This window comes from Aphanomyces astaci (genome assembly GCF_000520075.1).
Source record: "Aphanomyces astaci strain APO3 unplaced genomic scaffold supercont1.116, whole genome shotgun sequence".
NCBI lineage: Eukaryota > Oomycota > Saprolegniomycetes > Saprolegniales > Verrucalvaceae > Aphanomyces > Aphanomyces astaci.
Window position 1 is genome coordinate 106,841 of NW_009798379.1, and position 12,824 is coordinate 119,664.

Below are 12,824 nucleotides of genomic sequence, written 5' to 3' on the forward strand. Positions count from 1 at the left end.
CAATCGATTCCTCTCGTCGGGAAAAGCGGCAGGTAGGCCGTAGGCCGTGCTGCTACCCGGATGAGGCCTGTTCAACGAGAGTACTTTTACTTGGTGTTTGTATTGCCGGAAATGAATGTAATTAATTACCTTAATTAGTCAGTCCGAGCTGTGAATCATGTGCGAGTTAAAGCCGCTTCTTGAGGTCAGCGTTGAGGAAAACAGGAGGATACATTTGAAAAGCCCAAGAAACTAGAGTGATTTTGCTGTATATAATTCTCTATGTATAATTCTTTGTGGAAAAATCACTGTGAACAAATAGGTGCCATCCACAGGCAAATTTGTTCGAGAAAAATCACTGTCATAACACCTCACAGAGAACTGAAATTTCATTGTGACATTCTTGGGGTATGGACGACAACGAAGTGGTAGAGAACAAAAGTCCGAGTCCGTGCTGAAGCGTAAGACAGCATTCCGCTTTAAGGGGTGCCCCGACGTCGAGCTTCTTAAGGAAGTCATTCATGTTAGGCCGTTCGAAGCAACAGAGATCACAGAGCATCTCTAGCGTGATAGGTCCAGTTGTACGTGGTCAATTAGTGTTACTAGACTCGTCGACACAACAGAGAGCTCTTCGTACTAGTGGAGTCGGATGTCGACTGGAAAACTATCGATACCGACAGCTAGACCCCACAGACGCAGCATGTGTAGTACATGTACAGTACCTGGTCGCTATGACCAAGCCATAATGGTCTACAGAGCACGAAAACGCTATGACGACTTAATGTCTGCTTTTCAAGTACAAACCCTTGCTGCCCTTCGTGCGTCTGGAACAGATGAGGAGTACGATGAGCACAAGCAGCTGCTCGGCGCCAAAGAAGCCCTCTGCATTCTGTTGAATCGCACGTCAAGCGATTCAACACGTAAAGCGATTTAACAGGATGCATAAGGCTTCTTCGGCGCTCGCGTTGAAGCGCTGGGGCGTGATTATCGGGTCGGGAATCTCCAGCAGCACTTTCAATTGCTGAATCTCGTTTTTCTTAAAGCGAAAGTGGAAGGCGCACGTTGAATAGCTTTGTGCCATGAGGTTGAACCGGCCGCGAGGTATGTGTATAGCTCGTGTATGCTCTTGGGACTCTTCTAGCAGTAGTGCCATGGCCGACACGAGTACAATCGACTCGTCCATGCCAGGCATGCACTTTTCACAACAAATTTTGATGTAGCAAAATGATTTCACACAGGATTTTCATTTCTAGATCCTTCTCGAGTACTCCAGAATTTTCACAGGTAATTTCAACTTAGCAAAATCACTCTACTAACTTGGTCGTTCTATTGAAATGGAAATATGTAGTACTATTAGAGAGGTTTCGCAACTCATATTTATCATCACCCTCAGCTGTGTCTGCCAAAACCGGAAGTATACCTGTAAAACCTAATTAAAGATACTGCAAAACTTGATTAACAATCATCAGAATGGGCCAATTGTGAGGACAATCGACTTTGTCCTCACAGGTCGCTTTTGGTTCAGCCGCCACCTTCGTGAGGGGGTAGTTGTGCTGGCCAACAACTTCCTTGCAGCACCACTTTATGCTCACAACTTTCAAATGTCGTGGGCCTTTGCACCATCCTATCTATGTTCACCTCGTTCAACTGTCTTGGGACTTTGGATTGCTTTGTTGACCTATGTAAGGGTTATATGACAACCCCCCCACCTGCAGACCTTTTCTTGATAAAACTCATCCTAAATTTGCGCTAACTGTAAACTAACTTATGCTTGTTGTTACATGTAGCACCCGCTGCCCGAAGCCGCACGGCGAGAGAAGACGAGCGGGAACCGCGTGCGCGGGGTGCTGACGCTGCCGTTCCATGGAGATGTAGACACGAATGGCTTGGCCTGGTTTTATAACGGGTCGGTGCGGTCCGTCGAGTCTTTTCTGGGCTTTCACGGCGTGTCCAATGCCAACGAGCTGGGACCAAGAACAATGCCATCAACTCCAACTGGGTGCCGTACGAAAGACCAGAGATCGTCGAGCAGATGCTCCCGGGGTGGGTCCACGAGGCACTCGAGGCTCACGAACGCACCAACGAGATGCAGAACCTCGTCGTAGATACGCTAGAAGCCCTGAAAGACTAGTGGACCAAAGACAAGGATCATATGCTGCACAAGGTGGAGCTAATGCACCTGAAGGGCCTCGAAGACCGCCCCATCTGCCGGCGATGGCGACCGTGGTTGCGCTAGCGTCGGTGGCACTCGTCACACGCTAGCCCTAGTAGTAGTACTACTACTATTCCTAGTAGTAGTGCCTCCAAAGGCTCGGACGACGCGTGATGAGGAAGGCACTCGGTCGGTTCGTTGGGCACAAGTCTAATTCCAATTTCCTGGTTACTACTGCAGTTCTACTAGTAATACTATATTTTGAAGTCCCGTTCCCAAAACGTGTCACGGAATCGAGAACAAAACCAACAGCAATCAATAACGGAGAGCTTAGCTGACCTATGATTGGACAGAAACAGAAGACCGGATTATTGAAACAGAAGTCCGGGGTATTCTCGATGACCGGATATTATCCGTAATTGAGCGAGCCTCGGCGAAAAAGGCCAAAGTGCGTCTTCGTGACAGCCACCCCATTGGGCAATGTGCTCGTGAAGGCCTTCGAGACGAAGTTCTCGAAGGTACAGCCGTGCTGGGGTGCTCAAGGAACATGGTAAAGACGAGAATGAGAAGTAGAGATGCCAGAAGCAAGTACAAATGATACTCATAGAGTAGGGGCAAACAACCATGAATTGCAAGTAGGGGGGGTGGGATCGGTGGCACCGTGTAGTAACTTCACAAACCAAGATGCCAATCGTACGGTCGATCATTGAGCGGCACCGCGGGCCAGACTAGACCGCCAACTTCAAAAGGCACGAGCAGACATAGAGTGCACAAGTCGCCACATGGTCGAGGGTGAGGATGAAGGAGGAGAATGATAAGTGTTTGCTTAGAAAGCTGGTTCAAATATTGCATGATACATATATATAACAGTCATAAAGACATAAAAAGAGTGAGCGCGATGCCATAGGCAAATGTCACTAGCTTAAACGGCTGCAAAGGCAGTCGCCAAGGGCCTAGAGTCGCAGAGCGAGGCAGAACATGCTGAAACTAAAGTTCCGGGTGCGCTTTCGTAAAGAAGTCCGCAAGTTGTTCTTTGGTAGGGCTGTAATGGAGAATAAACTCCTTGTTCTCAACGAGATCACGAACATACATAAAGCGCACATCAATGTGTTTGGAGCGCCCGGATGCTCCGAGTTTTGGGCAATGCTGATAGCAGACTGATTGTCCTCGTAGATCAAAATCGTTTGAAGACTAGTGTAATGTAGCTCGGCATGAGTTGTCGAATGTATAAACATTCTTGAATGCAAAGGGAAAGAGCCACAAACTCGGCCTCGGTTTGTTGACAGAGTCACGATACCTTAGTTTTTCGAAAGCCATGATATAAGACTGTTGAAAAATAGGATAATAAGTCCATGACACAGCGGCGAGTGGCGGGGCACATGGCATAGTTAGAATCCACATAAGCGGGGAGAAACCTCTTGGAGACATAGTCTCGACCGCCTAACATAAGTCCAAGATGGGGGTGCCTTGAAGGTAGCGCAGAACGCGTTTGGCAGCAAGACCCGGGTTGTGCAGAAACTGCGAGAGTTGTTGTAAGGCATAGGCCAATCTGGGCGAGAGCCGATCGCAAAGTACTAGTACCTAATACTTCCAACAATGGAATCGTAGGTTTGGTTTGCATAAATGCAATACCGTCGGCGGTAGGAGCACACTGTGCTTGTGGCAGAGGCGTGGTGCACTCAAAAGGAGTGGCGACGGGCTTGGACGTAGACATGTCGAAGCGCTCTAGTACTGTAGAACAGAAGTGAGACAGGTGAATCAACAGAGTTCGGTTGGAATGATCACGCACGATTTCCCAGGCGAGAATATCTCGAACAGGTCCTAACTCATTCAGGTGGAAACGCAGTTATAGAGACTCCTTGAGAGCGGTAGCAATTCCTTGATCGGAGTAGTGATCAAAAGATCGTCAACGTAGAGACTAGCAATTGTAAAACCATCTTCTTGGGATTTGAGAAAGACACAGCGGTATTTGAGAAGGCGGGCGGCCACGAAGGTGAAAGGTAGCAAGCGCCTTGGTAGGAGTACTGATCAAAAGATCGTCAACATAGAGACTATCGATTGTAAAACGATCATCTCGCGCGAGCAGCCATGAAGGTAAAAGTCCAGTAACATAGCTTGTTTGAGTCCATAAAGACTCTTTGAGGCAGATATAGTCGCGGGTCGATGAGGGAGCCAGGGGCTGTTCGTTGCGCATAACGCAGTTGATTTCGCCATTGAGAAATGCGGTTTGGCGTCCATTTTTTTGCATTCCGATTCATGGATGACCACCAAGGCGAACAGGAAGCGAAGAGCTACGAGTCATACAACAGGAGCAAAAATGTCCGTGTAGTCGATGTCTTTTTGTTGCATTGTTGTGTGGCTTACCCATAAGCTGTTCACCCAACGGATTGTGGTGCTGCCAAGCCTGTCTTGCCCGCCAAGCAGCCTCTTGTCTCAACCAAATGAATATGATTACCAGCAGATAGATTGTTACTCGCCTCTGCACCACATCACATCAGGTTATAAGCCCAACGCACTACGTCGTCAAAGAGGTCATCAAGCTCTAGTCTGACGGCTCCAACTACGCCGAATGGGCCGACCACATCGAGCAGAAGAACTCCCAGCAAAAGCTCCGCGGGTACTTGATGTCGAGCAACCGTTTCGATCATTACGATGAAGAAGACGTCTACGTGGCCAAGTCCTACATAAACTTGTCAGTCCACCGGGACAACCTCAAGTACATCAAGGAGACCGACCTCGAGAAGGCGCACCCCTATATCGTCCACAAGAACCTCGCCTAGTACCTCCTTCAAGGAAGTCCACGAAAAGACCACGATTGTCAACAAGATTCTGCTCCGTCGCGAGCTCTCGACTCTCTCATGGAAGCCCCATGAGGCGTATGCCACGTTCATCCACAAGTACAGTACCAAGAATGCGCCAGCAAGCTTTTCGAAGCCGGTGACATGACGCCCGAAACCGATCGTATCGTCGAGTTCCTCTACCTTTTACCGCCGAGCTTCGAAGCCTGGGTCGACTCGATCCTGGAGCGCATAACCAAGCAAGAGCTCGAATACTGATCTCTCATCGGCATGATCAAGTCCTTCGAGATTGTCGCCGAGTGGATATAGCACAAGTACAAGACCAACGCCAAAGCGTCCAAAATCTGAGGCACCGATGAAGCCTACAACACGGAGACCAGTGAGAAGTTCTGCACCTACTGCAACTGGAACGGCCACGTATTCAGCGAGTGCCTCAGCAAGAAGCGCGATGCACCCAACCGAGCCCACGGGGGCCAAAGACAACTACACGGTGGCAACTCATGGCGCGGCAGCAACAACGGCCACTCAGCCAAGTATGTGTGGATGCCCCGGTGGACTGGACGAAGCGGTTCGGAATACCACGAGTCTGGGTCAGCGACCAAGGAACCCATTTCAAAAACGTGGCAATGAAGGCGTTGGCCCACAAGTTGAAGGTCCATCATGACCTAACCTTGGCCTACTGCCCCAGGCGCAATGGAACGGTTGAGCGGATGAACCGCGACATCCTCTAAGTGATGCGGGTCATGTAGCGAGAGTACCAGCTAGCCGAACAAGAATGGGGCTACCTATTGCCGGTGGTCCAAGCCAACCTCAACCAAACACCGGCCGCATCACTGGCGAGCAAGTCGCTGATGTAGCTGTTCAAGGCTTTAAACCCGGCGACTCCCCTGGATGTCGTGGTGGTGCATGAACAAGGAACTCCGAGAGAGCGACTGGACGGTCAAGGACATCCCAAAAAACCTCGACAAGCTGCGTGCCAGCCTGCAACTCATGCACAAAGAAGTCCTACACAAGAATGCGATGCGCGCGGCGAAGGCGACGAAAGCAACCGAGAAGTACGAAGAGTGCAATGTCAGCAATGGCGATTATGTACTCTGGTCCCGCGTCGACGAACGCTATCATCCCAAGCTGCTCGTAACCTGGACGATTCCCTACCGAGTCAAGGAAGTGGGTGAATACTCCGTCGTTTTGTGGTGACTCATAATCAAGATTCAAGCTCTACGCTGAAGACAGCTTTGAAAAGACCGAAGAGATCCTCCAACACGTTTCCGAGCAAGGGATCATGCTGACGGTCAAGTCCATCGCGGGACACAAATTTTATCCTGGATGCGAAAGACTTCATGCTGGAAGTACTCTGGGAAGGTTTTGTAGATATCGAGTGCACATAGGAACCGCTGCAGGAGCTCATGCATGAATGCCCGGTCGTGGTGACGAGCTAAAGCGTAGAAGGCAGCGAGCGGAGGCGATGCGTTACGCAATGCGAGGAAGAGAGCGAGCGCGAAGAATTAGCGAGACCCAAGTGTGTCCTGCGGGAGATGGCTTGCGGGGTGTTGTGGTGGGCGACTTAGTCCAAGTCCCGCCATGACACAGGTGGTCCTCAACCGAGGCCACCGGGTGCCGACCTTTGGCAAACCGACACGAAAAGGTTTAGTATTACTAGCAGTATTTCTAATAATACTAGGACGTAAAACAGAACACCTGTCCCAGCCAACTGTCCGAATCTCACTCTTGGTTCTGCAGCGCCGTCGTAACATGAAGTCAATAAAGTGGGTGGTTTGCGGGGATCGGAACTCCCTATTTGGTTGCTTGTGTTGGAACTGGCGTGGGAAATAACACAGGAACGCAGTCGCAGGGCCAAAGCTGGGGATAGGGAAATACCAGATCCAAAAGTCAACCCAGGGGTTGGCGGGGTGAAGTAGGGGCAGTTGAAACCCCGTCGCGGATGAGGGCGTCGTGAAGTGATCGGAACTGGGAGAACCGGCGGGAGGTGTCCGGGCGCGCGTAGCTCATGCCGGCTTTGCCAGGCTTGAGCAGCTTTTTCCCCGAGACCATCTGATAGAAGTGCATGCAAAACGGTAATTGGAAGTTCTGGATGGCGTTGAGGTTGTTCTTGGAGTATCCCCACATAGTGATTTCCAGGCGAGTCATCATGCGACGAATTTATTTAGGTGGAAATTGGTGGAATAGACTACTGAATTAACATGTCTACAATGCGAACTAAAGCCGCCGGCATATAGGACGCGATTAACCTATTGCAATTACGACAGCCGCGTCTTAACCACCCATTCGTATTTTACATTTACGCAAAATTTGGACTTTTGTGCTGAATCGCCAAATCTATTATCTATCGATTCTTTGTACTGGATTTTGTATGTAAAAAGGCGTCGTGATTGGTTTTAACAGTAAACTATCGGATAACTTACAAAAGTAAGCCCCTGGTAGTATGTAGGAACATTGAAATTCTGTGTTTGTTAGGGAAGTCTGCGTTTACAACAGGTTTCATATCATTTATACAAGGGTATTGTTTTATAGAGTTATATTTCTGTTGTGGAAGGATGTCCACTGAGTTTAACACTCGACAAAACCTCAGATCTAACCCAATGTGGCCAGTGTCGACTAGGGTACTCAATCTTAACTGTAAATGACTGTTACCAATGGCTTCTACGCCGTTTTCGCATTTGATTCACGTGACGGAATGGTCAGCATTATATGACAGAGGTTTTGATCCGAACAAATAATGAGGTGTGATTGGGCAATACAAAGTTATCCTAAATTGGTTAAGTTATCTTAAACTGTTTTTTACGTTAAGTTATCTTAAACTGTTAATGTAGGTTATCGATAGATTCTTTGTAACTGAATTTTGTATGTAAAAAGGTGTTGTGTGGTGGGCAGTGTAGGTGATTTGTTTTAAACTATCGTTCGGATAACTTATACCATACAAAACTAAGTATAAATATATTGTTGGTGTTTACTGCCCATGCCAAGTACACATCCAGAGGAAGGATGAGACGCAGTGGAAGACCCAGTCGTGTCCACAGTGCCTTTCAAAGTCCCTGGAGAACTAGTGCCGCATTGACACCGAAGCATTCGATCGTGGACACGATAGAGCCTGGCGGGACACCACTGGCGGAGGCTCAGGTGAGGAAGACTTCGCATGCGCCAAGCCAGGGCCAATCACTTGCCGCCCTGTTTTTCGAGGATTGGAAAGCTTCGAATGTCCAATACAAAACCCAATCTCATTCGTTCAACGTGCACAAAATGCCCTGCAACTACGTTTCCGTTTCCGAGGCGCAACAACAACAGTACTGGTCATGCCTACCCCACGAGTCCCTGGAGCCCAGCGCTCGAACTGCCATCACTGGAGGCCGCATAAATCGTGCATATACGAGGCATAGCGGGCGGTGGTTGGCCCTGGCTTGGTATGCGAGGTCTTCCTCACCTTAGATATACACATATTATCAGTGTAGGCAAAATGACCACAAATCCACCACATTCTCTAATAATTATGACCAACGATTGCTTTAAGTTGCATTTACTACATGTGTACGTGCTTCAGATCCAACGCGTAGACTATTTGGTGCATTGTGCGTCGACACTGAGGATACATCAGCTACTGTACCAAGTGGAAACTTCACCAAATTCGTTCCGGCGGACGTGCTCACTTGGGTGCGCGGCTGGGGAGCCGTCATGAGTCGTGGCCCCAAATCGCGAGTGCTCAAGGAGCTCAACGTCACGACCTGGAACAACACCAGGACCTCGGCTGCGTTGCACGCCTGGCGATAGACCGATACGACGTTGGGTGCTGGAGGGGTGGAAGGAGAAGATGCCTGTATCGGCGACTCGGGGGGACCGTTGACCATCGAAGAAAACGGTACCGCGCGCTTGGTGGGGGTGGTCAGCTGGGGCGATGGCTGTGGTAAGCTCGGCATCCCAGGTCTCTATGAACGCGCCAGCGCTGCTCGTGCCTTCATTGAACCATACTTGCCGAAGTAAATGAGATTTGCCTGTGCCAAAATGAAAGCGACATGGCCATAACCCACTTTTGTGCACTACTGTAATGTAGCATACCAAGACCAAGGTTAACCAAATGGATGGTTGGGATGCGTATAACATATACACATTCAGCTTTTGTCATTAACCGACTAGAATGGACAGCGGCGCATTGTTTGGGTGATGGTCTAACTTATGTGGTCGTGGGCACGCACTATTTAACCGGTTTTGACGACGGAGACCTGGCCAATGTCACCCAGGAAATCGTACACCCCGATCACTACGACGTGGGTATCGTAATCTTGGACCGCAACATCACGACCATCCAATCTGTGAAGGTGTCGTTTGAATTCGTTCCGGCGGATGTGCTCACTTGGGTACGCGGCTGGGGAGCCGTCACGAGTCGTGGCCCCAAATCGCGAGTGCTCAAGGAGCTCAACATCACGACCTGGAACAACACCAGGACCGCGGCTGCGTTAATCTCCTCGCCAGGGCCTGTGTACGAAACGGAGTTGGGTGCTGGAGGGGTGAGTCAGACTTGCGCGTGCCATTATGAAAGCGACATGGCCAGCATCTAACCCACTTGGTTCAACGCAGCCCTTGATTTCCGGATTCCCCAGGATACTAGTATATCCTTACGGAAAATAATCCGGGGAAGCCGGGGATCGAACCCACGACCTTTGAATTTAAGAAACCGACAGACAAAAAATACGACTAACGTTACGTATACGTATAACGTTATTGTCAAATCGATGATGTACCGAATATCCAGTGATGTACTGATTTATTTCATCCAATTAAATCGTTTGAGCTGTATTATTTGACGAAACAGAACCTCGCGCCAAAGTGGGTTATGGCCATGTCGCTTTCATTTTGGCACAGGCAAATCTCATTTACTTCGGCAAGTATGGTTCAATGAAGGCACGAGCAGCGCTGGCGCGTTCATAGAGACCTGGGATGCCGAGCTTACCACAGCCATCGCCCCAGCTGACCACCCCCACCAAGCGCGCGGTACCGTTTTCTTCGATGGTCAACGGCCCCCCCGAGTCGCCGATACAGGCATCTTCTCCTTCCACCCCTCCAGCACCCAACGTCGTATCGGTCAATCGCCAGGCGTGCAACGCAGCCGAGGTCCTGGTGTTATTCCAGGTCGTGACGTTGAGCTCCTTGAGTACTCGCGATTTGGGGCCACGACTCGTGACGGCTCCCCAGCCGCGCACCCAAGTGAGCACGTCCGCCGGAACGAATTCAAACGACACCTTCACAGGTTGGATGGTCGTGATGTTGCGGTCCAAGATTACGATGCCCACGTCGGCGCCATCGGGGTGTTTGATTTCCTGGGTGACATTGGCCAGTTCCCCGTCGGCAAAACCGAATATATAGTGCGTGCCCACGACCACAGAACGTATAATACCAGTCAAACAATGCGCCGCTGTCAAAACGACATTGGGGGCGATAAGACTGCCGCCACACCAGGTCGCATTAGTGGGTGACAGCTTGAGTCCAGCCACATAACGATGCTTGCCGAATTGGGCTTCCTGGCCCCCGAGGATTTCAAAACCGTCTCCAGGGACCTCATCGACCCAAGCGACTTTGGGTGGGACAATTTGGTCTTGAGCCAAGGCAGCGACAGCCACGGTCAATGCGAGAAGGAGTGCGAACTTCATGGGGGAATTGGAAAATGAATGGTATTTCATCTAGAGCAAATGCAATCCAATCGTTAACGTCAGATTGTGATTGCACTACTGTACTGTAGTACACCAAGACCAAGGTTAACCAAATGGATGGTTGGGATGCGTAAAACATACTACTCTGTGCTTTTTTGTAGTGTACATTTGAGGAAATTTGGCCTATCACGGCGACCCCTGGGCCAACTTGTGAATTTCGATTGGCTGCCGAAAGCTGGCGTTCGTTCTGATCCTCCTGATATTTTAATAAAGCGATTCGATCATAAATGACAGAATAACAACCACTAAAATTATCACACCCACTCTAATCTGATCAGCAGATTTTTTCCGCCAATTAAATGGATGCAGTGTGTCATCTACAGCTTTTGATTGGTAGGTATACACCAATGATATCGATGTATTTCGATGAATCACCTGGTTTTGCTTTCATTGGCTGAAAATATTTGTTTCGTGACTCTCATTGGTCAAACCAAATGTACATTATATTAAAGCACACCCATCTGAGACAAATGTACATTATATTAAAGCACAGAGTAGTATACACATTCAGCTCTTGTAATTAACCCGCTAGGATGGACGAGTATCTTTGGCGTTAGTATCCAACAGCGTGAGGTTGTCGACTCGACGTAAAGCTCAGCGTAATTCACGTGGTGGGAAATTTCATTTTCGGTGCCAAATTCGAGATGTCCAATTCTATGTATTCTATGTATTTCATCTAATCATATCAATTCTTGAATTCTATTGGGTAATTCATCACCAATCTTTCGGCAAATCACAGATCCGTCACGTTACATTTACTACGTAGTATCTATCATCTTTGGCGTCATAAATATCCAACAGCGTGGCCGATATTCTTGTCAGAAAAACCCGCTACCGTATCACATTTTCAAAGGATGAAGGATGCATATTGACTGTTAAGTAAAAGTTGCATTCATACACTGCGCGACATGCAATCGTACTATCCGCATACGCTTATACCTCCTTCGAATTTGTTGGACATGGTCACCCAGTACCTTCTGTGTTTAATACAGTATTCCATGGATAGATTTGACGAATCAGCAAAAAAGACCAAGTTTTGGGTAAAAGGACAATACTGCTACTCAGGTACTCCGGACGTACCAGTACTGTATATCCTTCACAGTACTAACTTACTGTAATATTCACTCTCTGCCTCCAAGAGGTACTGTAACCCGAACAACATGTGGTTCTAGTGTCGGCCTCGCGGAGGAATGTCTTAAAAATGATAATCCAAACTCAATTAACCGAACAACATGTGCTTGGTCTCGCTGAATCTTCAAGCATTACGTCACTCTTGCCTGTCTCATACAACAGATGGAGGTACTGTACATACCCGCTGTATGGACGACCAAACAATGGCCTCCGTTATTAACCACATGTTATGGAACTGCTTCGCCAATTGTAACGCTCCTGCTCCATCCAATAAGAGCAGGCAACACTGGTCCGAACGAAAAAAGTAATACTACTGTATATTCGTGCGACAACTTGTATGTCACGATATGCGCAAGATGTAAATACATGCGACACTGGACATGTGGTATACCGGTACTATATAACAGTTGGTGTGCCGGACCGTACGTACCCTTGAATGCATAAGCTATGGGTTCGACAACACTAAGTGTGAATGAAAACTGTGCCGAATTTGAAGTCCCTAGCCCACAAGTCTCACTAGTTTCATTCAGAACAGCTTGGTCGTATCACAGTACGTCTTTCTGATAAAGGATAAAGAGTAGCTACCAGAACAACTGCCATTTTACAAAAAACTACATTCACTTTGTCCGCATCAAGATCTCGGTGTCGTCGATGCCACCCAGTGCCGTACATTTTCTCAAGCGACAATTGGCAGAGTTTAGGAGGTCATTTCGAGGTAGGGTATTCGGAGGTGCCCATATTGAATGAGGCAGCCACGACGGCTTGAGTGACAGCTTGGTCCATTGCGGCGGCATGCCATTGAGAGATTCAGACACCAACTCACGTGCCCTCTATTCACAATATCTATTTAATATAAACCATCATTCAAAGTGTTACCTTTACAAGGCTATCATGATCAAAAGACTCGCATGCGTTGTATGTACTACGAGCGCATCTCGGGTTCTTGTACGACGATGCAGCGGCATGCATGATCGTGCGTCCAGCTGCAGTGTGATCGACGTAGTTTTCGAACGACTTTGAAACATGGACACATGAATCTATCGGCTC

The 12,824-nt window shown here is 48.6% G+C and overlaps 5 protein-coding genes across 5 annotated transcripts; 3 read left to right on the forward strand and 2 right to left on the reverse strand.

The window, feature by feature from the left end:
• Positions 1-917: 917 nt before the first annotated feature.
• Positions 918-2,110, forward strand: H257_17722 (hypothetical protein; the record flags this gene model as incomplete). The annotated part of the gene is made up of 3 exons (XM_009846608.1): positions 918-959; positions 1,767-1,889; positions 1,955-2,110. 3 exons carry the CDS (start codon positions 918-920, stop codon positions 2,108-2,110), a joined length of 321 nt encoding a protein of 106 aa, XP_009844910.1.
• A 2,277-nt stretch (positions 2,111-4,387) lies between these two features.
• Positions 4,388-5,187, forward strand: H257_17723 (hypothetical protein; the record flags this gene model as incomplete). The annotated part of the gene is made up of 4 exons (XM_009846609.1): positions 4,388-4,450; positions 4,678-4,847; positions 4,900-5,028; positions 5,052-5,187. 4 exons carry the CDS (start codon positions 4,388-4,390, stop codon positions 5,185-5,187), a joined length of 498 nt encoding a protein of 165 aa, XP_009844911.1.
• A 1,632-nt stretch (positions 5,188-6,819) lies between these two features.
• H257_17724 (hypothetical protein) lies at positions 6,820-8,858 on the reverse strand (the record flags this gene model as incomplete). Its single annotated transcript, XM_009846610.1, has 3 exons — positions 6,820-7,038; positions 8,477-8,499; positions 8,549-8,858. 3 exons carry the CDS (start codon positions 8,856-8,858, stop codon positions 6,820-6,822), a joined length of 552 nt encoding a protein of 183 aa, XP_009844912.1.
• Positions 8,859-9,029: 171 nt separating this feature from the next.
• On the forward strand, positions 9,030-9,497 carry H257_17725 (hypothetical protein; the record flags this gene model as incomplete). The annotated part of the gene is made up of 1 exon (XM_009846611.1): positions 9,030-9,497. The coding sequence occupies one exon, from the start codon at positions 9,030-9,032 to the stop codon at positions 9,495-9,497; it is 468 nt and encodes a 155-aa protein (XP_009844913.1).
• A 315-nt stretch (positions 9,498-9,812) lies between these two features.
• On the reverse strand, positions 9,813-10,586 carry H257_17726 (hypothetical protein; the record flags this gene model as incomplete). The annotated part of the gene is made up of 1 exon (XM_009846612.1): positions 9,813-10,586. The coding sequence occupies one exon, from the start codon at positions 10,584-10,586 to the stop codon at positions 9,813-9,815; it is 774 nt and encodes a 257-aa protein (XP_009844914.1).
• Positions 10,587-12,824: the final 2,238 nt, after the last annotated feature.